Source organism: Crocodylus porosus, unplaced genomic scaffold (genome assembly GCF_001723895.1).
Source record: "Crocodylus porosus isolate Cpor-Errol unplaced genomic scaffold, CroPor_comp1, whole genome shotgun sequence".
In the NCBI taxonomy this organism is placed as follows: domain Eukaryota; kingdom Metazoa; phylum Chordata; order Crocodylia; family Crocodylidae; genus Crocodylus; species Crocodylus porosus.
In genome coordinates, this window is record NW_017728928.1 from 18,871,870 (window position 1) to 18,895,778 (window position 23,909).

A 23,909-nucleotide genomic window follows, 5' to 3' on the forward strand; every position below is an offset into this window, starting at 1 on the left:
CCCCTACCCACCCTCCCATACCCCCAACACCTACCCACACCCCTGCAATATGTAAGAGTAAGACTTTGTTTTGAGCTGTTCTGCAAGCACCTCTATATACATGACACAAACACACACAAATCAGGACAAAATTATTTTCTTTAAATAAAATTCAATTATGATATTGTGGATGTTTGATTTTTGTATATAATTTGTTTTTTTCCCATTGCAAGATGGCAACCCCCCTTCCCAAATGAAGTACTTCCAGGATGAGGGGACAGACTTCTGGTGGCAAAGGTCAGGGGTTAGAGGGGAGAATGGGACTTCTGGCCCCAAGATGGTGACCAGGGGGCAGGGCACTTGTCAAGTGGGGGCTAACCCTGTGGCCCTCGACAGCTTGCCAAAACTCTTAAAGTGGCCCTGTAGCCAAAATAATTGCCCAGCCCTGATGCAGATTATACGATTTAAGTTGACTCTTGTGGGTGCGCAGCAAGCATGCTTTGCAGTTTTTCAGTGAATACTGCTTGTTTCACAGCACCTCTTCCATGACATTTGCCAAAATTAGGTTTGCATTCCCACAATGACTGCTATGAAAATTGAATATGGCCCTGTTTTGCCTAATATAAATTAACAATTGTTCCTCATTATCTGAGTGAGATTAGGTCTGTTGAGGTCTTATAATGTATAAAAATGGTTATCATATTTAAGAAAACTATTTAAAATCACTGAAAGAATACAGAGGGATTTTTATCTTGCTAAATTTGACACTTAATTTTTCCCTGGGTTCTGGCTGACCCCTTCCTGTCATGGTGAGTCCAGAGCAGGCGCAGGGCGGGACTGGGGCTGCACACTGTTGGTGGTGATGGGGAGGCGCCACAGAGCGCATGGGCTCTGGGCTGTTGTGGGATGGGGTTGGGCGCTGACTGGCTCAGGGGCTTTCTAATAATTTATACTCGTCTATGAATGAGCGAAGCTGCTGGGGATGCATCTGAATTCTGTGCATTACATAAAGCTTTTAAAAATATTTTGTAAGATGTCTAAAACAAACACTTAAATCCTTTAACTAATTCAGAAATTAAAGTATTAGTGAAAATGCAGACTTTGAATGGCCTCAAATATGAAAACCTGTAATCCTTTGATCTGAGTTGCACTTGTGGGTGGCTGGCACCTGTTAGGATCCAACCCAAAGGAAAACCAGTTTATGTGGTGGACTTACCAACACAGCCCAGCTCGAATGGGCTCAGAAAATCTTCTTTTTGATTGGTGAAGCCCATCCACCAATCGGGTAAGGACTGGGCGGGGCCAGCCCTGCCCTTCACATGGAGGGCAGCGGCAAAGAGCCTCCCGGACCTGATTGGAGCCTGTGTTCTGCAGGTCCGGCAAGCCTTTGGAGGCTGAGCCTCCGGAGCGAATCAAAGGGCTGCGCGCCCGGCACGCGGGAGATGCATCAAGGGACAGAGAGGCAGGGCTCGGAAGAGATAGGGAGAGCTGCCTAGCAGGTAGAAGCAGTAGCCCAGAAGAGCCCTGGAAGACCCCTTGGAGGGGCCAAAGCAGGAAGCAGCTTTGGCTACAGCCCCAGTAGTGCACAGAGCGGTGCGTGGGGCAGATCCTGGGAGCTGTGGGAGGCAGCTCAAGTTCCTGGACACCCAGTGCATGCGGTGGTGCATGGAGCCACCAGCTCAGGTCTGCTACCCTCGATGTGTGGCTGAGGACTCAGTGCATGCAGTGGTGCATATCATCCCAAACCCTGGGAGTGGCGCCAGGTGCTTAGGTTTGCAACCCCTCCCCAGTGTGAGGCCGGGCACCCGGGAGGCACCAGTGGGGTGTGCCAGAGGTCCGGTGGTCCAGGTTTCAGGGCCTGCACGAGGCAGCCCAAGCCCCAACGGAAGGCAGAAGGAAAAACCTGGTTGTCGGGACCCGTACAAGGTGGCCCGAGCCCCAATAAAAGACAGAAGGCAGGGCCCTCGGTGGCCCTGACAAGGCACTCACAGCTCTGGGAGCCCTCCCAGCCTGCTCCCCAGATGTGTGAGTACCTAAGGAATGGGTCCCCAGGGAAGCCTTAAGGGGGTCCCAAGGGATTAGAGACCAGGTGGGCCCATCTGGGACTGAGGAAGTACTGGGACCCTCCTCCCCCTAGGAGGGTGCCAGGGTTTGGCATCCTAGGGGAACACCCAATAGTCTCAGCCACGTGGGTACCTGGAGTAGGGGGAAGACTTGCACTTCCCATTTTGTAAATCATTCTATAGATATAGACATATACATATATTGTTATTTTCCAATGTGGCCTGGGTTAAGTAAGCAAGTTGAGGTTTACTGTATCTAATTGTTGTTATTGTTCTTGCCTGAACTTACCTGTTGATACCTGTGTTTATCTGCCTAGCTATATTTACCTGATGTTGTTGCACATATTTACCAATACTGTCTTATAAATCTGTAAATATCTGTATCAGTTGTATATTAATCGCTTATCTTTCTAAGGTTCCCTGTAAACATTAATAAATTTGTATATAGTTAAACTATTCCTGGTCCTGGCCTGACTCTATAGGGAATAGAGGGAACTGGCCAGTGTTTTACAGATCACTTTCACAGCACTTCTGCCTAGCTACCTATCTCTTCTATTTGGAGGGGAAAGCACATAGTTGGGTGCACCCAGATTACATAAAAAAATGGCCTTGATCTTGCAAATGCATACATACACCTGTGAGTACTTTTGTACTATACACATACATATGTGCTATGAACGTTGATCCAATGTGAGTAAAACATATTTATCTAGATAATTGTAGAATTCCCTCTAGACATTTTCATTGGCAAGGTATTTTTTATAACTTTTATACTAACATTTTCTTCTTTTTGTACCATGGCGGACTTCTTTTACTGGGACTAAATTCCAGAGTGTTGCACTGTTCACTTTCATTAGAGGAAAATGAGGATTAAAGGATTTATCTCCCTGTGAGGGGGGAGAAAAAATATGATAGAATTTATCCAAAGTCAAACAGACCTGATTCAGTAAGGCACTGAAATTTAAACTTTGCTGAATACACATGCTTTCCTAAATCAGGGCCTAACTGAATGACTTACATGTAAGTAAAAAAAAACAAACCAAGGGCTGAGTGTATTCAATTATTTTGGGGTCTGAGAGAACAAAGTAACTTGCATAATCTTGCCAATGTATAAGGGATGGGAGGAATAGTCTAAGTACAAACCTAACAACTAAACAGTTCTGTAACTTAGAATTAAAATTTAGGTTTGTTAATAAATGTTATACAAAACCCAATATTAATAGAAATGTTTTTATTAATTTAAATGCAATTAAACCATTCTACAGCTATAATAGAGACTCAAACAGTAGTACTATGCCAGTGTTTGCAGTAACAATAGCCTCAGCAAAATAATAAATCCTAGTGAAATAATATGCTTTTGGCCATTGTGGGGAATACTTAATTATGTGAATAATATTTCCTAAAGAATCATGTAGTGTTTTTCCTTATATAATCTCCAGACGCTGAAGGTCACAAGAAGAATATCCTCAAATGGTGACTGTAATTGAATCAAAGGATTTGAGAAACCCAAGATTCCCCAAATTCCAATGATTTATTTGCATTTATTGGTCTAAATGGTCAAGCAGGGTTCTTTAAGGATCTTAGACATATACATTAAGCCCAAGTTCAGGTGCAGCTATTTTTCCTTCCTTGGTGAAATAGTCTATGGGGAGGCCTTTGATTTTCTTTACCCAGGCTTTCTTACATTCTTTTTGTTGGTCAGCTATAACTTTTGTCTGATTTGCCTTATACTCAGCTACTGTAGCTTCCTCATATGCTTTCATCTGCTTCACTGTCAAAAGCCTGAATCCACTGTTAATGCGGTAAGGGTTTTCAAATCGTGTGAAAACAGGCTTTGCTCCAACAGAACCTACTTTGGGTTTAGCTTGTGCAATCATCATACGCAACGATTTAATTGATTCAGATGTACTAGTTAAGTGGCCAGTCACCAGAGCCTCACCCTCAGGTAGAGAAGTGGCTTTACCCGAGCCAGTGCGTGCTTTCTCTTCTGACAAGTTGCAGCATGACTTGGAGCGTACAATTGTTGGAGCAGGAATGCAGGAGCGCACACTAGACATGTGCAAAGAGTTTCTCAAGTTGAGTTGTAGCTTTTTAGTTTCAAAGGGTGTGGAAACTCTCTTCATAGTCAGAGAGCCACTGGCAGATTTCATGTGTTTAAGTTTGATTGTCTGAACTTGTTTCTGTTGCTTAGGGATTTTGGATGCCAGCACCTTTTTAGCATGTTCCTTCTGATGCAGTGGAGATCCCCAGGCATCCCTAATTTTTGCTTTGTACATCATATCGGACCTGGTCTGGTGTGACTTATAGGTATCCTGCAAGGTGCTGACTGTCAGGAGTATCCGGTCAGGAGACATGACACAATGTGGGCCTCTTTTCTTTATACTCTGGAAAGTAGCCTGTGCTTCAGCGAGTGAAGTTACACAGACCAGGGATTCATATGTAAATTCTCCAACTATAAAAAAGAAAAAAAAATTACCAATTGAATATGAATGTGAAACAGAAGTGAGTATACAGTGAGTCCAGTGCTGGTGATAATGTATTTCAGGGGGGCCAACCTTTTTAGCAGGCATGCAACAAATTAGCCCTGCACCCTCCCCAAGTGTCAGTCCAATCCCTTCCCCTTACTCAATATACTGCTCTGCTTTCTGTTCCCTGACTTTTCATATAGCCCAGGCCTCTGGGCTTTTCATATAGCCCAGGCCCAGGCCAGTGAATGTTACCCTTTACCATACAAGCTATTTATTTTAGGTATTCTAATGCAAGCATCACTGTAATACTGTCATTTCTATCCCAGAAACATCTTACCAGACTCTAGCAAGGCTTTTGTTGTTATTGAAAAGTGGGATTCTGTTTCTTCTTCATTGTCTACATGGCATTTTGACCCATATGCACAGGTATCCATTCTATTCTTGGATGTATAAGCCTGTATGTATAAACTGGGCATGTGCAATAAGCTATGTACTGGCCATGTATATGTGTCCCTTGTAAAGCCACAGTATCCTCAATGGCCTGGAATCATAGTTGACGTAAAACCCAGGGTTAGTGGGTTTTAGACAGTGGATAAATAGGGCTTGCATATATTTTAGCCCCAGTAGCTGAGTAACCTGGAAAGTAAGAGACCTGGTTTCCAGATTCACTCACCTAGAGGAAATTTGAACCTGAATCACTCTGATTTCCCAGCAGAGTGTTCTGGACACGGCACTCCACGTCAGACCTGAAAGGGAAATTATGTAAGGCCAAGGGGAGCAAGCCTGAGAGTAAGTGGCTCAGTGAAGCGGCTCCTGCCCTGGAAGAGAAGGGACCCTGGGTTCTGGCCTGGAGCCTTGCTCTCAATGAAGCAGGCGCTGCCCTCTTTCCATTTTTTTCAGTGATTATATTAAAAAAAGAGGCAGACACTCAGCTTCAGAAAGAGCACCAAAGAAGAGTTTGAGCGATGCCTGGCTTATGGCACGGTGATTAGAGCACTATACTGGGAAATCAGAGTACTGCAGCTCCAAACCCTCTCTGGATGAGAGGGACCTAGGATCCATGTCTCCAGCTTCCCAAGCGGCTGCCTGAAGCACTCAGCATTTTTTTTTTTGCTGATAAACATGCCCCTTTATGCACATATATAGGTTGTCTACATGTACTGAGTTACGTGCAGAGGGAAAGAATGGCTACCTGCATATGCATGCCAAAAATTCCAATAACTAAAAAAATGCTATTAGACAACCCAAAAATAGAGCTCCATTTTAAGTGTTTGTAATGAAGCTTGTGCAGCATTGCTTTGGCACTGATTTCTACCTGTACGAGAGAGTTTTCTTTCCTGTTCTGGTTGGATAGAAAATGATGCCACACTTTTCTTTGAACTCTGTTGAAGAGTGGATGTATTCACTAATTCATGATGAAGCGCTGCAAGACAGAGGGTTAGGTTAATCCTACAGAATTAAAGGGAATGTTAAATGAATTTCCATTTACTAATGTCTTCAATATCAATTGTTTACCAATTTCCTTCATTCCCAGCTTCTAAAGTTAGTAAGCCCTAATGGACTGATATACAACATTATATCCAACATTTTCTGACAAGGGAAAAAAGGAACAGAAAAGATTCTGAAATAAATGATAAGCCAGTGACTCTTCAGCAGACCAGATTCTGATCTCCACTCTCACTGAGATAAATCCAGAGATTTGCTAGTTGATTATGTGGATATACTTTGGATTTACAATCTTTTTAACTGAGATTAAAATCTGATTCAGTCCCTGCCCCTTGCAATACACATACTTGCAAAGCAGTCATATGAGGCAACTGCTTAAATGGCATTCTAGTAATGAAGTTAACATTTAATAGAGCTGCACTGAAGGACTGAGTTGGAATCATTTCCATGAATGTCTTCACAATAGTTCAAATGTTTAACAGGCTCAAGGCTACAAGTTTCTCAGACTTGTGGTATTTAACTATATATAGCTCAAACACATTGCATATTGGAATAAAAGGCCATCTAAAACATCAAACTGCAGGGATGCTACCATTTGAAGTATGAAAATTTGTATGCACTTGCATTTCGGCTTTACACATTATAAACAGCATCATTAACATGCATTACAGTGCATCTTTTATACATCCATCATTCTGCCCAAAGGGGGAATCATGGATTGATTTGGATGAAAACAGTGGATGCTTCAACCTATTTCAAACTCATTCTTTGTTAAATTAATGCCATTTTAGGGGTATGTTGCCCCTTTAACACACTGCCCAGCAGGAAATATGTACAGTACTTTGAAATGTTTCTGAGCCATTTGGCGATTGGTGACGAATCACGTAAGACAATTGTATCTGGTCTTTGTCATATTTTTGTGGAGAAAGATGATATATCCTCTGGGTGGCTACATCCTTCCTCATTCGCTGAGCATGAGCATGTTGATTAGGCTGTGTTTCATCTGGGGTTTCTTTATGATTTCTCTTATCTTTAGTTTCAGCTTCTCGGTCAGCTGGTAATGTATAATCCCACTCTACCTCCTCAAAGTTAAACAGCAGAATATTGCTCAAAGCATTGATCACCATCCTGGGAAGGGAAGAGGAATCTGGTTAAAAAGCTCAGATTGTAATAATCACATAGCAGGTTCCAATTGTGTCAAATTGCTTGTGTGCACTCTATTACAACGACTGGGATACAGACTAAGAATTAGTAGCTAGCTTGGGGGAAAGAAAAACTGCAAAAGTCAGTTTGTTGTAACCCTTGCAATCTCACCAGGTAAATTCCAATTCATGTTACTTGTTTGAACTCAACAGGAGTCTTTCATTCAGTTCACAGTACTACTAGGAATCATATAATGTCATATTTCAAAGTAAAATTTAGAATAAAATTCCCCCTCAGTGCATTCTGTTAGACTATGAAATAATTCTCAAAGGAATCGGTAGATGCCAAATTACTAGGGGCATTTACTACTAAATGGGGAAAACACTGGGGGAACATACTGTAGAAAACTGCTGCTGTTGTCTACAGGGAAGAATGTGATGAGACCTAATAGGTGTTTTCTACTTCTTATTTGCAGTAGAGCACTGGCTAGTTAAAGTGGCCTCAGATCCGCACAGTGAAGACATTCACACCAGATCCAGTTCCAACATAATATTCTGGGTCTATTGTCAGGGTGTGCCCAAATCCAGACACTAAATATAAACATTTAGTGATCTGGGGAAGTTTGGATTATCATAGAGACCTAATCTTCAGCATAAATGTAATACATTTATTTAATGAATTAATTAATTAGATTTATATCATTCCCTAGCCAAAAGGCCCAGGATAGCTTACAAGAAACAAGAAACTCACCAACAGAATTCCCTAAACAACACCCTAAAACCCAGGAACTCCAGTTGCCCCCCCCCCATTGCATCCCTACACAAACTCCCATACAACTAAACCCGCTTGCCAATCCCAACCACATCTCCCAACAACCACTCATATACAGGTACAAGGAATCTCTTCCCACTCCTTGCCATCCTTCTCCACCACCCCACCTCATTTCCAAAGGAGATGTTCCCTCCAAGCCTTCACTCCCTCTCAGAAGGGCTGGAAAAGTCACCCTACCCCACAAAAACACCTAACCCGCCCACCAAGCACAACACTAAATGCAAAAGAAAATGTTTGAGATGAACTATACTCAATCAAACAGTAGATGTCTCTAAAAAACACTTACTAAAGGGACAGTGCTATGAAAAGCATTGCTTGAGCAATGATGTAATCTAACAGGTTTAGATTCGAGTTCAACTGTCCCCACCCACCTATTTTCTATGATGTAGAAGGACACCCCAGGTTCACCTCTGCTATTGGCCCTCATCACCTTCAGACATGTACCAGTCAGGAAGTTAAATATACGGATTTTTCCATCTGCACAGCTACTGATGACTCTAAGGTAAAGAAACTCCAGGTACAGCACATCCCTGAAAGCAAGACATGAGAGTGTAAGCACATTCCTCATTTTTGCAGAAGAAGACTAAAATACTGAGTTTTCTTGCATACAACACACCTCCAAATAAAACACACATCATAATTTTGGAAGGCAGAATATGGGGGGGAAAAAGATTTTTCCAGAGTCATGGCTGACTGTGACACAGAGTAAGTCCTTGTGAAAACACAGTGTCCAGGAAGCATGGCATCAGGAGCTCCCTGGTGTGGCAGACTGCCTTGTGCAATGCCGCACCTCGCCAACACTCTGGGCTCCTATGGCTCCATGGTTCTGGGCTCCACACAGATGGAGCCTCTGGCTCTTGGCTCCAGGGGCTGCCTAGTACGTTTCCAGGCTTGTGGAACCAGGAGCATGGCCACCTCCTCTTGCGGGGTTTGCTCCACTTTGGATACTCTGGGGTACCAGATAGAGGAGCTCCAGGCCACAGTCCAGAGACTGCGTGCCATCAGGGATGGCAAGCAGGAGGTAGATTCCTACTGCCAGGCCCTTCTCCCCCGGGAGGCGGAGGGTCAACCACGGTCACCTTCTAAGACAGGGGAGGACTTGAAGGCCTCCCATGCTGTCCAGCCCAAGGGCCCCAAGGCCCGCCGCACCAAGTTCCCCGCCCCGCTGGAGCTCTGCAACAGGTATGAATCTCTTGCAGCCCCAGTAGAACCTGCCAAGCTGCCAGCTCCAGTAGACAGCACAGGCTCAACCATAGCTACCACCCCCGCTCTCCCTAAGACAAAACACAAAGTGTTTGTCATAAGAGGCTTCATCCAGAGGGTACTGAGGGGGGCAATCTGCTGCCCTGCCCCTTAGCCCGGGAAGTCTGTTGCTTCCCAGGAGCCCAAATCCAAGACATTGAGGAAAAGATCCCTGGACTCCTCCAGCCCAGTGACCGCTACCCTATGCTCCATATCCCTGTGGGCACAAATGACACAGCTCGGAGCACTCCCAGCCAGGTCATGAAGCACTACAGGGATTTGAGAGTGGGGCTAAAGGGTTTAGGGCCACAGGTGGTGTTTTCTTCAATCCTCCCACTCTCTGACTATGAGTGGAGGAGGGAGAGGAGGATTGAGGTAGTGAACTAAAGACTGCAGCGCTGGTGTCATAGGGAAGGCTTTGGCTTCCGTGACCACAGCCCGCTGTTTGGAGAGAGAGGCAGCGAGCTGCTGGGAAGAGATGGCCTCCACCTCTCTCCACTGGGGAGGAGGCTTTTCTCAGCCAGACTGGCTGACCTGCTCCACGGGGCTTTAAACGGAGCCTGCTGTGTAATGGGGGGACTGCTGCCACTGCTGGCCCATGGAGCAACCCTTGCAAAGCCAGCAGGTCAAGGCACTTAAGGGAGCCCACTCCTGCCCCAGCCCTGGAACAAGCGGTGGGCAAGGCAAGGGCCCTTACAGGGACACTTGCCTGCCTGTACACAAATGCCAGGAGCTTGGGGAATAAACAGGAGGAACTTGTCCTCCTTCTTAACACAACTAATTACACTGTCATCGGGATAATGGAGACCTGGTGTGACTCTATCCATGACTGGGCCACAGATATAGATGGCTATACCCTGTACAGGAGGGACTGAGTGGACAAAAGTGGTGGGGGTGTAGCTCTCTATGTCAAGGAAAGCTATACATCCCTGCAAGCTGATATTAGCAGCCAGTGTGGATGACTGGAGGCCCTCTGGGTTAAAATCCGTAGGGAACATGGCACAGGGGACACAATGGTTGGAGTCTATTACAGACCTCCCACCCAAAATCAAGAGCTTGACCAGGAGCTCATCAGGGAATTGGCTGAGGCTGCACACTCCCAGTCCATGGCTGTCATGGGAGACTTCAACTCCCCAGACATCTCATGTGAAGAATGTTTGGCCAAATCCGAGGGGTCGCAAATCTTCCCCACATGTGTGGATGAGCTCTGACACAAGAAGTCTACGGGCCAACAAGAGGTAAAGCGCTGCTTGACCTGGTACTGGTAACCAGGAACAACCTAATCAGCGACCTAATGATTGAAGGGAAGCTGGGTGACAGCAACCATGAGCTGATCACCTTCACCATCTGCCATAAAGCTGCCAAGTCAGCCAGCAATACAGAAGTCCTCAACTTCAGGAAAGCTGACTTTGACAAGCTAAGGAGGTGTGTTAGAGAGGCCCTAAAGGGCCACAACCTAAAGGAGAGGGGCGTTCAGGACGAGTGGTTGCTCCTCAAGGGAGCGATCCTACATGCACAAGTAAAGGCTATCCCATCTCGGAGGAAAGGCAGCAAAAAGGCACAGCATCCTCCTTGGCTCTCCAGGGAACTAGTGGACCTCCTGCATCTAAAAAGAAAGGCCTACAAAGGATGGAGGATGGGATCCACCTCCAAGGAGGAATACGCTGCACTGGTCCAGACCTGCAGAGACCAAACCAGGAAACCCAAGGCTGCGACTGAACTCCAACTGCCTACTAGTATCAAGGACAATAAAAAGTCCTTTTTTAGATATGTGGGGAGCCAGAGGAAAAGCAAGGGCAACAATGGACCCATTCTAAAACCAGACAGGACAACTGACGGCCAATGCCCAGGAAAAAGCCAACCTACTAAATGGGTACTTTGCATCGGTCTTTCACCAGTCCCATGGGATGCCCCTGCCCATTATGGGACAGGGAGGCCCGGGTGAGGGAGATCCCCTGTCCTCCATAAATGCTGACCTTGTGAAGGAACAACTTGAGAGGCTGGCCACCTTCAAGTCAGCCGGCCCTGACAATCTACACCCCAGGGTACTCAAGGAGCTGGCGAGCGTCATAGCCCAGCCCCTGGCACAGATCTTTGAGAGCTCCTGGCACTCTGGTGTAGTGCCCGAAGACTGGAAGAAGGCCAATGTGGTGCCTAGCTTCAAAAAAAGGAGGAAAGTGGATCCAGCAAACTACAGGCCCATCAGCATCAGCCTGACCTCTATCCAGGGGAAGGTCTTAGAAAAGACTATTGAAGAGGCCATTCTTAATGGATTGGCCGATGGCAACATCCTGAGGGATAGCCAGCACAGGTTTGTTGCGGGTAGGAATTGCTTGACCAATTTTATTTCCTTTTATGACCAGGTGACCTATCACCTGGACAGGGAGAAGAGATTGATGTCATCTATCTTGACTTTAAAAAAGCCTTCGGTCTGGTATCCCATGATCACCTCTTGGTGAAACTGGCCAGCTGTGGCCTCGGGTCCACCATGATCCGCTGGCTGGGAAATTGGCTGCACCTTAGGACCCAGAGGGTGGCGGTTGATGGAAGTCAATCATCGTGGTGCACTGTGACCCGTGGGGTCCCTCAAGGCTCTGTCCTTGGGCCTATTTTGTTCAACATCTTCATTAACGATGTAGACATTGGTATCAGAAGCGGACTGGCCAAGTTTGCCGATGACACCAAACTTTGAGGTAAAGCATCCACAGCTGAGGACAGGAGGGCAATCCAGGCTGACCTTGACAGGCTCAGGAAATGGGTGGATGAGAACCTGACGGTGTTTAACATTGAAAAATACAAGGTGCTCCATCCACCTTGGGAAGAAAAACCTGCAGCATCCTTATAGGCTCAGCAGTGCTATGCTGATTAGAACTACAGATGAAAGGGACTTGGGAGTCATGACTAACCACAAGATGAACATGAGCCTGCAATGTGATGCTGCAGCTAGTAAAGTGAACAAAACACTGGCCTGCATCCATAGATGCTTCTCAAGCAAATCCCGGGACGTCATTCTCCCGTTGTACTCGGCCTTGGTGAGGCCGCAGCTGGAGTATTGCGTCCAGTTTTGGGCTCCACAATTCAAAAAGGATGTGGAGAAGCTTGAGAGAGTCCAAAGAAGATCCATGCGCATGGTCAGAGGTCAGGGAAACTGACCTTATGACAACAGGCTGAGAGCCAGGGGGTTCTTCAGCCTGGAAAAGCACAGGCTCAGGGGTGATCTGGTGGCCACCTATAAGTTTATAAGGGGTGTTCACAAGGATCTGGGGCAACATTTGTTCACCAGAGCGCCCCAAGGGATGACAAGGTCAAACAGTCATAAACTCCTCCAAGACCATTTCAGGCTGGACATAAGGAAGAATTTCTTTACTGTCCAAGCCCCCAAGGTCTGGAACAGTCTGCCATCAGAGGTGGTTCAACCACCTACTTTGAATGCCTTCAAGAGAAATTTGATTTATCTTGCTGGGATCCTGTGACCCCAGCTGACTTCCTGTCCCTGCGGCAAGGGGCTGGACTTGATGATCTTCCAAGGTCTCTTCCAGCCCTAATGTCTATGAAAGTCTATGAAACCTATGAAAACACAGTGCCCTACTGCCTTTTTTCAGTTCAGGGACTCTGACACACGTGACACATAGGCGCTTTAATTAGGGTGGATCACTAATTAAAGTGCCTGGCACCACATGCCAGAATATGCGTAAAAATGCCCTCTTTTCCAGAAGGATTTACTCTGTCACATGAAGTTAGGCTCCAGACCTTTGCAAAGGGCAGTAGCAAGACTGTTAATGTTTGACTGTAAATAGTTATTTCTATACACTTCTATAAATAAAGTGTTGTTTCCACATCACGAGCCTCATCAAGGTAATATTAAGTGCTTTCTTGCTGCTCCAGGCACAGGCTACAGTATTCAGCTAATAGCTATGGCTGTGGGAAGGTTAACACAAAACTCTGCCCCTTCAGCTGGCTGAGTAGACACAAATGATAATCATCTTGACAGCTGCATGGCATATCATGTCTCCAGGAGTGCTCCTTTTCCAGCAAAGAAAAAGGTTTCCCTGCTTATAACACACCCCCAATTTTAGGGGGATAACTATGGGAAGTGGTGGGAAAAGGTGTGTGTTGTGTGTATGAAAATATGGTAATAAGGCTCTTTCTTTTTGGGTGATGGGTGATGATCCATTTCTGCCAGAAGATAAATGAGGGAGCTATTCAAGGTGCTTAAAAAAGCTGGATAGCAAATTCCACATAGCCAAAATTATGAAATTTGTTATATGTATGATCAAGAAATGAAAAAAAGCAGTCACTCAAAGTATCTAGTATATTTAAGATAACCTCATGGTTATTAGCTTTGCCAGTGGGCATTTTAAGTAACACCTTTTCTTCTAAAAAGTCTTGGAAAGTAAATGCAAACATTGGAAAGATTCTTTCAAGTAGTGTGCCTGATCTCTTTGACTGACTAGATCATATGTTTCTACACTGGGATAAGAACAGCATGACTTCTTTGGAATGAGTTCTGAGTGTTATTCTTTGTCGTAATTAAGAGTGTCTGGGACTTGCTGCTCATGTTTTTCTGGACATGTCTGCACTGTACTGTCAGCACATCCCAACCACGCTGTTCCCTATCATGCTCCACATTTCAAACCCTGAAATCCCAGTGAAGACAATCTATGGTGTCTCTTTTTTAAGTTGCTCTGTTAGCTTCAAAGGCACAGGTCTGTACTTACTGATGAACTATGTGAATGTCAATATAAGGCCACATGCTGGAATTTCTGGGAGGGTTGCTTTCAAATTTTTTTCTTTAAAATATGAGGGAATTGCCTACAACATAACTATGTTAGAAGAATCATCGAATCATAGAAAATTAAGGTTGTAAGGGGCCTCAGGAGGTCTTCTAGTCCAACCCCTCCTCAAAGCAGGACCATCCCCAACTAGATCACACCGAACAGTGCTGGAGTGTATTGCTGTGTGCTAATTGCTTGTGTAGATGTGCCCAGTGAGTGTCCATAGGAGAAAAGGAAACAAAAGAAACCTTCCATGGGGCGGAGGAAGCGGGTGTATAGGGGGGAACTCTAAGATTGTAAATTAGCATGTTCTATAGAGTTATCCCCAAACAGGTGACAGATCGGAGAAAGATACAGACAATTATTATCTATGGTTTCAGACATGTACCTGATACCTACTTTGGGTGTCTGAAAGCCATTAGGCAACTTTTATGTTTTCCCACCATGCTCCATCCCAAGGCATATCCATCAGCGCTTCCTGTTACTAGATGCCACTGATCAAAAGACAGGCATTTAATTGAGCCTTGGTGCCCTTCTAAAGTCTGGAATATGAAAGAGCCAAATGTTAGTTGGTGTAATACAGTATCAGAATTCAAGGATTACAATATGCTCATTAATAGTCATTTTGATTCAGTAGTCATTATAAGAAAAACATACAAAGATCATGGTTGGTAGCCAGAAAATAATGTAGACTTATCCATCTCTTAGCCTGAATTATTGTGTATAACATTTACATGTTGTTGAAGCTGAGAATTGAACTCAGACCTTTGCCTGTTAAGCAAACAGTTCATTCAGGAAAGACAAAAGGAAATTGCCCCTTACAGAAGCCATGTGTAAATTTATAGTTGAAATTCTTCTATATGTACAGTTCTGCCTGCCTTTTTCTGCCAAAGAAAACTGATTCTGCCTCTCAAAGAACTGGAGTAATGCTCATTTTGCACATGTACTGGTAAAACTGAAATCAGACTTTGGCTTCAATCTTTAACTTTCATATTTTATTGTAAGTTCTACCCCAGATCTGAAAGCTTCTTGCCACATAATCCTTTTTTTATGAATATTAATGCAAACAAAAATACTAATATCTGCAAAAATCAAATAATTAAGAAGACAAGAACAGGCCACATCAAGGCACAATTTTTAATTAAATGAATCATTTGCAAATAGGTTCTTTAATTGTTCAATCATTGTAGTTTTTAGTGTAACACACAGTTAGAATTCTGGATATGAGCACAGTGCCAACCACTCCTACTAGTTATCACGATGAATTCCAATTTGGTCAAGGATTAAAATATATTCAAGGATTACAAAACCTAGTTGCTCCCAAGTAATTTGCCTACTGCCTTCTTTAAACAAAAAAATGGCCTTGGCATAAACAGGAAGCCATGAACATATCACATAGGCTGGTGTTAAAAAACCTTATCAGAGTACTAGCTGCTAAAGAAACTTACTTTGACCAATGTGCATGTATCGACATGCCATACTTTCACCAACCCTCTCTCACAGCCACTAACTATGTGGGTGCTGTTGATTTTGGCCGTCCAAATCGCATCTTTGTGTTTCAGAGTCTTGATGCATCGCCCTGTGTCTAAATCCCACACTGTTAGGAATGGAAAGGAAAATCTTAAGTAAGTAATACTCTTATCAGAATGCTAAATTCCATATTGTATGCATCTGCCTCACTTTGTAAAATGTGAATAAATATTACTACTTAAAGCACATTTGCACCTGGAGATCCCATCTGAGCTTGGAAACCTTTGGTGCCAAGTACACTGTGAAGACAATCCCTGCCTGGAAGAGCTTCCAATTTAAACAGAAAGACAGAGGTCTCAGATACCCCACCCCATCTCCCACCTCTCACTATAGGTCTCCCACCCCCAACACACCCCCCCTTTTTTCAGTCTTTCCAGTTAGGAGCGGCAGTCTCTCCTGGGACATAGCAGATATAACTTAATGATTGGAAGAGTACTTTCTACAGGCATTGGGCTTGCCACCCAGAAAGTCCAGTAAGCTGGGAAGAAAGAAAAGGTCAGGGGAAACAGCAAGGGAGTGATTCTATGCTGATGGGTACCCATGCCCCATTCCCAAGTGAGGCCCAACAGCAAAAAGAAAGCATCACAAAGATGTTTCTTCCCTCAACACACACACACATACACACACACACTTGCTGGGTGGTGATGCCTCTGAGCGGCTCCTTTTCAAAACATTTTATTTCTCACAGAACTGTGGGAAACCTTTGACAACATTGACAGCACAGTGAACAATTGGTTATCAAAGATGAATGTCTTTTATTTAGGCAGATTAGCAGCAGAGGGCTGGAGGAAATGGCCGATGGGTTGTGGGGGAAGCAACTCAGCAGTCCCTCAGTACCAGTGCAGGAAAACCCCTGCCTCCGTGTTTTACACCTCCTTCTCCTCTATGTATATCACTGCTTGTAGCAGTAAGAAACAGTGCTAAGAGGCAATGTGGGGGAGAAGTGATGTTAGAAGGAAGCAAGTCCAAGCTGGTAGGTCTCCGGAGAGTACCGTCTGATCTAGCCACGAGACAGCTGCCTGTCACAGTCCCAAATCCCTGGTGTCCATCAGTGTTGAGGGACTGGGAGGGACGCAGATGAAATACTGAATCACAGTCTGGTTCCAGAGATGTAATTGAGTCCCAGGCCAACTTTCATAAGCTGCCCCGGGCTGACAAGAAGTTGGGAAAGGAGAGAAAGTGGCCAGAAAAGCATTCAATTTTCTCGTTTCCCCTTCTTGGAGAATTACAGTCCTCTTGCAGGGTTAGCTCCACTTCTCCTCTGGAGATGTGGCTTTCACCCATCCGGGATGGCACAATTTGAAGGGACTGTCCAGTTCAAGCACAAGCTGAGTTGGGAACGTTGTGCTGTCCCCTAAGTAACACAGCATGGGGGTGCAGGAAGGCAAAGTCATGGCATTCTCTGGCTCTACAGGATGAGTTGTAAAGCATACATTCAGCTAGTAGGTCATAGCATCTGTAGAGCAGCATCTCTCCCCAGGGCGGAAGGATGACTGCTTCCTAGGCATGTGCCACATTGATGGTTACTTTGATTGCTTGTAAATCAGGCAGAATGAGGAGCTGATATGCACTCTTAATCAGCTTGTGAACTTGGACCTCATGTTTTCTCCATGGACCCATCATAGCTTGCTATCCCCTTCTATGATTTCAAATAATCTGGGAGGACACATCAGGCAGGCATATTAGGGAGAATTCTGTAGCCCTGCAATACCAAAGCACACGTTCTGGGGATTCCCTGTTGTGTAGCGAGATGGCAGCTCCCACACCACACAACCCTCCATACGCCCTAGCAAGACATACTGGGCCAGAACTGATACATGCCAGTCAATACATGTCCAGGGGAAAAATCATTTCCCCACCACCACCACCCCAGCAACTTGCAAAGTGTGCTGCTCAGGAACCCAAGGACCCAGCTGTGACAGACCCAAGGAATAATAAGGAAGAAGAGTTAACAGGGAAAGAACCTGGGACCCAGTCCAGACAGTGAGCAGAGGGAATCATGAATTTACCACCTCGAGTGCCTGCTTGTGCAATGAGATGGCCCATGGAGTAGGTGTGCAACACTTGCAGGGCTGTTCTTCATCTTATCAGAGGACTGTGATACATAGCAAAGAATATTTGTTGCTTTGCTCTGTCTTCAGCCATGACTTTTGCAACTGGTGGGTTGGTGGGCTTCAGAACTGGTGGCTTCCCAAATGGAGAACTGTGGCCCAGCAAATAACCCAGCATGGAAAACAGGAAATATCAAGGAGGAGATGCTGGCAGCCCTCTTGTCTTCCTTCAAGAAGAGAACTGCAGCTGCAAAAGCATGGAGAGCTCAGAGAGAGGGCTGCTGTGCTAACCTTGTGAAGAGAGGAATTAAACAGGACAAGAACATGGCTGCAGATCCAGCCTGACACAGTCATGAGGGCTTAATTGAGAGATGGTGATGACCCAGCCACCAAAGGGTTAATCAGACCCAACCTCCAAAGAGTTGACTGGGTGCCACCTCACCACCAAGGGTTTAATCAGTCTGAGTTAGACCAGTCTGGCCACCAAAGGCCAAGTATGGCCAGGCCAGCCACCCAGGATGAATTGGGCTGTGTTGGGACCCCCAGCTACTGGATTTGACAAGAGCAGTTGAAGACCCCCCACCAAAGCTGATAGTTTAGGCAGCAGTTCAACTGAACCTGAAAGCTCCTCAGGACACCTTTGCTGAAGAGTTTCATACAATCATACTTCCCCTTCCTTTCACATAGTGGCAAGCAAAGTCCTTATCCCCAGCTGGGCTTCAGTGCCATGTTCTCACCTTCGGAGTTGGGAGTTGGGGCATATAGCACCTCTCCACATCTTTGAGGTTCAGATGAAGTTAATGAGCGGGGAAGCATTAGGGTCTGTTGTCTCCAGTACGTTCAACCCACTGGATGAACACTGGGGGCATACTGCCACAGCACACCATGCCAAAGGATCCCCACCTCCCTCAGGTACCCTGTAAGCATGTTCTGAGGGCCATGGGTGCTATGATTTTCTGAGGTGCCCCAGCCCATCACTCCAATCACCCCCAGATTCATGGCCATCCAAAGTTTCCTGCTATCCCTTCCTCCCCACACAAATCATTGAGCATTTTAATAAAATTTAGATAGGGAAATGGAGAGTCCATTGTCTGTTTGCACTATTTGACAAAAGTTTGGGGTCATGTTTACAAAGAATAAAATCATGTCCCAAAACTTCCTGGATCCCTTGCCTGATACCACCCCAGCCCCTGTTTGTTGCAAACATCAGGCAAGTTCACAGAGAAACACAGAGTCTGCTAACTGTATGCATTGTTTAATAAATATGTTTAATTAAATTTACAAACAAAAACTTTGTCCTGAGACTTCTTTCCTTCCTACTTGCCCATGACTCCCTCCTGCCCCACATCTCAGGGTCCCAGGAAGTCATTTGCCAGGGCTTCCCTCACAAGAGCACCCTGTTGGTTGTGCCTGGGCACTCAGGCACTAGTACACTGTAGTGGCCTTTGAGGAACCTTGCCTCCTCTGTCCAGGCATTGTGGTAGGGTTCCTCTTTGGCCTTGCAGTTAATATGAAGGACACAGATAAAGATGACAAAGTCAGGTAGATAGTGCTTGGGAATATCCATGCATACCCCCAGTGCCCTCCAGTGTGCCTTGAAGTATCCAAAGGTGCACTCCACAGTCATGTAGCAGCAGCTTCAGCAAGGAGCTGAAGAGTTTCTTCCTTGCATCCAGCCATCCTGCATATGACTTCATACATGGGGAGGATCAGGTACGCCAAATTACCAATTACTATAGAGAGGATGGTCATTCCCCTACCTGAATACTGGGAACTCTGTGGGCAAACTCTCCCACTTCATCAGGGCAAGGAGACCAGAACTGCAGAACACCCTAGCATTGTGGACCTTGCCCATCAGCTATCACTGATGTATATGAACTGTCACAAGTGACTGATTATGTGCTGCAGCCCAGCGGAGAAGCCCTTGCAGTCGATGTACTCAGAGCTGTAGTGGAGAGAGGGGGGCACAGGATGGTGATGTGGGTCTCATCAATGGCCACAATGCAGTTGGGATCCTCCCTTCGGTTAAATATGGTGACAAACTCCTGTGGGTTGGTGAAGTGGATGATCTGTGATGCCTGGCCCTGATGGATTTCCCAGTGTACCTCCCACACAGCCAGTCCTACCGTGGACTTGTCCATGCTGAACTAGTTGGCAACAGACTGCAGGTCTGTTGAGTTTATGAACTCCCAGGTGGTGATGGTCACATACTTCTCCACAGCAAACAGTACACTTATGCTGATGTTTTGCTGCTCCGTGGTGGGGGACAGCTTGGCACAGATCTCTATGAAGGTGGTCTGGCACATTTGGAAGCTCTGGCACCACTGCTCATCATCCTAAGCCCCAGGATGGTTCTCTCCCATCAGTTAGCGTTTGTGTCTCTTGCCCAGAAGTGTCAGTGCACATTTTTGAAGTGATCTTACAGTGGCCCAGCCTCAATGGTGTGCTGTTTGGAATTGTCTTTGTTGGCCATGTATGTGATGGCAGACAGAACCAAGGAACAATGCTTGAGGACTTGCCTTCCCAGGGCTTTGGTCATGTCACTATGTACTTGCATGCTGATGAACACCAGCTCCCACATGAGCTGAAAAAGCAGGATGAGCAAGCAGTGATGGGCTTTGACTCTCCATCTGGAGCAGTGCAGTAGGAACATGATGTCATGGTGCTCATCAAGCGAGGGCCATGGAGTGAGCAAGTAGGAAGGCTTCATTCCAGACTTAGAGCATAATCGATCGGCTTTCTGGAAAGGAAGCTGACCAGGTTCACAGAGGCTCTGTACTCTCAGCATAAAGCAGGGAAGGGGATGATCCTTGGGGAGGCAGCCAGCCAGTTGGGTTTCCTCTCTGCTCATCAGTTCTCAGGAACATATGGAAAATGGGCTTCTGCAAGGGGTGTCTGAACACTGAACTCTGCTGTGTAGCATCACCAGTGCATGTACCTACTCTGCTTTTTAGTGCTCCAAATGCTTGGTTACTGTAACATCTGTCAGTCCATTTACACTACATTTTCATAGCATTACAAATGTGCATCTTGTCCATGACCGGAAAAAGAAAGTATTGTTGTCATCTTCATTTTACAGATAAGAATCTGAGAAACTTTGTGTTAGAGCTGAGAACTAATCCCAGCCTGCCTGTCTCAGTCCAGAGACATAATCATAAAACCATTCAAATTTCATGAAATCAGTGCTAATGAGAGTTCATGCAGTGAGGGGATCACAGATCCTTTCATGTATCCATTGCTTACAGACCAATGTAAGCTGTGTTGTGAGAACCTAACATCTATATGATGGCTTACATGCTCATTTGTAGGTTCATACATTGTACAGGGCATAAATACTCATGTTGGGCTACATTCATCCCAGGGTAAGCAAATCTGGCTGAAGGGGTCCCATGGGAGTTATTTTAGGTGCTGCTCACTCACCTTTGATTGTACAGTCTTTTGATCCAGACACAAACTTATTTTTATACAAATCCAGGCAGGTGATAGTCCCTGTATGACCATTAAAGATTCTTACACAAACCCCAGTGTATATATTCCAGCATCTGCAGAGTAAGGACCAAGAGGGAGAGAATCCTGTGGTTAATTAGGCACTACTGACTAATTTGTTCTCACACAGGCTGGTACAAATCCAGGGTAACTTCAGATCCACTGGATTAACAGTGGGGTAAAGAGACAGTAGAATCAGACCCAACTATTGAGATATCTGATCATATATCTTGCTCTGCAGGCGCCAATGCAGCCTTAGAAACATGCATCAGGATTCACTTTCTACCTGCCTGGTAGTCCTATTTCCTATTTTCAGCTGCCAAGATAGCACAGGTAGCACCCCTTAGTGACAAAAAGGCGGGGGTGGGGGTAAGGAAGGGGATATAGTTTTCACTGGTGTAAGCTCTTCTCCTTTCCTGCCTTGTCAACTCAGACCTGTGAAAACCTTCCAACCTGGCATTTTACTTGTTACAGGTGATTAGAATTGCGGTATTTACTGATAGAGAGGACAAAATAAATCACTCTCAACTTTAATGTGTGGTACTTGCAATTAAGCACCTATATATTACCTTCTCAAGGCCTAGCTGTCTCTCCCTTTGCTCCTAGTATATGGAAAAGTGGTCAGATACCATGGTGATTAATTGGTATAAGTCTATATAGAGACAAAAGGGAAATCCTGGTCCTACCACAGTGCATGCAATGGCAGTTTTAACATGGACTTCAATAAGACTAAAACTTACTCCAGATACTCATCAAAAATTCATTTTGTTGCTTACATTGCAGAATATCTTGGCAACAGCTTTTTTTTGGAAGATATTTTCTTACTGTACTATCCAGTATTGGATGAAGCAGATAATCACAAAAAGAAATGTCCTATACAAACTGGGGATACACTTGGATATTTATGATGTATTTTCTCACTCTCATTACTATAATCAGTAAAAACAGGGGGAAAAAAACAGATGGGGAAAAGTTCTTTTATTTTGGAAGAGGGGGTTGTTAGAATTTCACTTCAATAGACATTTTCAAACTGGCTTCCCTAATTCATCTCCCTGCACCTTAGTACCAGTACTGCTCACCTGATGCTGAGGTCAAAGCTAGCACTCAGAATGAACCCTTTCTTCTCATTGAGGAACAGTGCCTTGATGCTTCCAGCATGGCCAGAGATCACGGGTGGCACTTCCTTCATTTGCACTATATCAAGGAACTTCACTTTCCGGTCTGCAGAGCCAATGGCCAGCAAGTTCCCACCACTGTAGTGGATTACCCTATTTGGATCTGACCTGGGTAAGCAAGCAGAGATTTAAAAGAGCTTTAGCCAGAGGTGTGGAAGCCACTGCTAAACAAGACAGTGAAGTAAGCTGTTTTTGCCAAGCATTTTATTGTGGTCATTGCCACAGCATCTCTGCTCCGTGTGAAACCTTCTCAAGATACCAAAAGCCAGATTCTAGTCCATACATTAGGCCTGTATCTATAACAGAGAACCCTACCCCTGTTAACTCCATTGGGAGGGGGAGCAGGAAGAAAGAGTGGGGTCCCCAGGGGAATAAGACCTTCAGGGCCCACCGGGGCAGAACTCTGCAGCAGCCAGCAACTGAAACCCAAACCTTGAAGCCTGGGACAGCTAAGAAGCTAAGGAGGACCACAGGTCAAGGGAATTAGGCTGAGCAGAAACCCCTAGGCCCACCTTCAAAGGCAGCAGTCAGGTGACTGGAAGGGGATGGACTTGGCTGTATATAAGCCTGGTCTCTGAGCTGGAGTTTGCAGCCTGACTACAGGCTGAGGAGCTGATGACAGAGCTGGCTGCCAGGAACTAAGAGGTACCCTGCAAACCTGGGCTGTGGGGATCAGCCAAAGAAAAGCCAGGAAGGCTGCAGCTCAGTTAAGGGGTTTGAAGCCTGAGGGGCCAAGTGTTAGTTTGGGGCCAGCGTGCCTCCTCCAAATGATGACTGACTAATATTTGCAAGGAAAAAGGGGGGCTATGGGGGTGGATAGAAGCCACAAGTATAGCTCCTAAGGTATGATTAGGGCCAGGGGTCCATATTTGGGTTCCATACAACCCCAGTTATGCAAGGAAGTGGAGAAGCCCTTGGGCTGTCTTAAAAGGAGAAGTACAACATGTAGTGCTTGGGGAATGGAAGAGCTTCATGGACCGGGCAAAGAAAGAAGGCACCAAGGAAGAGGTTACTCTGCCCTCTGGAGGCAGCCTCCCCTGGTAAACATGTTAAGATCAAGGCATGGCAGGTGGGAGACAGGAGATGAGAGAGATTGGAGAGCATGGACAGGCAATTCCCAGCCTCAAAGGGCATCAGGTGCTGAAGGTAGACTCCCCCCTACCCCCTACACACTTAAGTGGACTTTGGTAGCTAAGTGCCTTCCATCCTGTTCAAGTCCCTAAAAAAAAAAAACATTAATTCATTTACTTTTAGAATCTGCCATCATCTAACCCTTAAGACTGAGAGATGGTAGTTAACCATGTTAGTCTGATGTCCAGTAGAAGGCAGAGTAGATCTGCACCTTAAGACTGAGTCACAGAGAAGCAGGGAGGAAGAAGAGGCCCTGCCCACTTTCTGCACTGAGTTTTTCAAGTACTCAAGCAGGGTGGATTAGAATCACACTTAGACACCTAAGTCTACCTACACATTTAATCAGTGCAATATTGTCCTGTCCCATAAGAATCTCCCTTTCCCAATATTGATGACCCTTTCAGGCTTACATTCTCTGTTCCTAATGTTTCCTTTGAGACTATTGACCTCATTATTCCTAAAAGTTATTCACTTCAGACTTTTAATAACAAAAGAGCCTTCATGATCTTAATAACAGGCTCTTAATAACAAAAGAGCCTTCATCCCCTGATGTGGTTTTTACACATCAGTCCTCACAAGATATGAAAAT

General features: G+C 45.3%; 1 protein-coding gene across 1 annotated transcript in view; it reads right to left on the reverse strand.

The window, feature by feature from the left end:
* Nucleotides 1-3,258: 3,258 nt before the first annotated feature.
* Nucleotides 3,259-23,909, reverse strand: part of CDRT1 (CMT1A duplicated region transcript 1) — a 31,580-nt gene continuing 10,929 nt past the window's right edge. Inside the window, exons 7-14 of the mRNA XM_019542740.1 lie at nt 22,094-22,297; nt 20,949-21,070; nt 15,396-15,544; nt 14,347-14,489; nt 8,302-8,460; nt 6,798-7,084; nt 5,826-5,933; nt 3,259-4,494 (exon numbers count right to left, since the gene is read on the reverse strand). Of these exons, the coding sequence (XP_019398285.1) occupies nt 3,623-4,494; nt 5,826-5,933; nt 6,798-7,084; nt 8,302-8,460; nt 14,347-14,489; nt 15,396-15,544; nt 20,949-21,070; nt 22,094-22,297 (2,044 nt within the window). The 3' untranslated portion in view covers nt 3,259-3,622. The remainder of the gene's footprint in view (nt 4,495-5,825; nt 5,934-6,797; nt 7,085-8,301; nt 8,461-14,346; nt 14,490-15,395; nt 15,545-20,948; nt 21,071-22,093; nt 22,298-23,909) is intronic.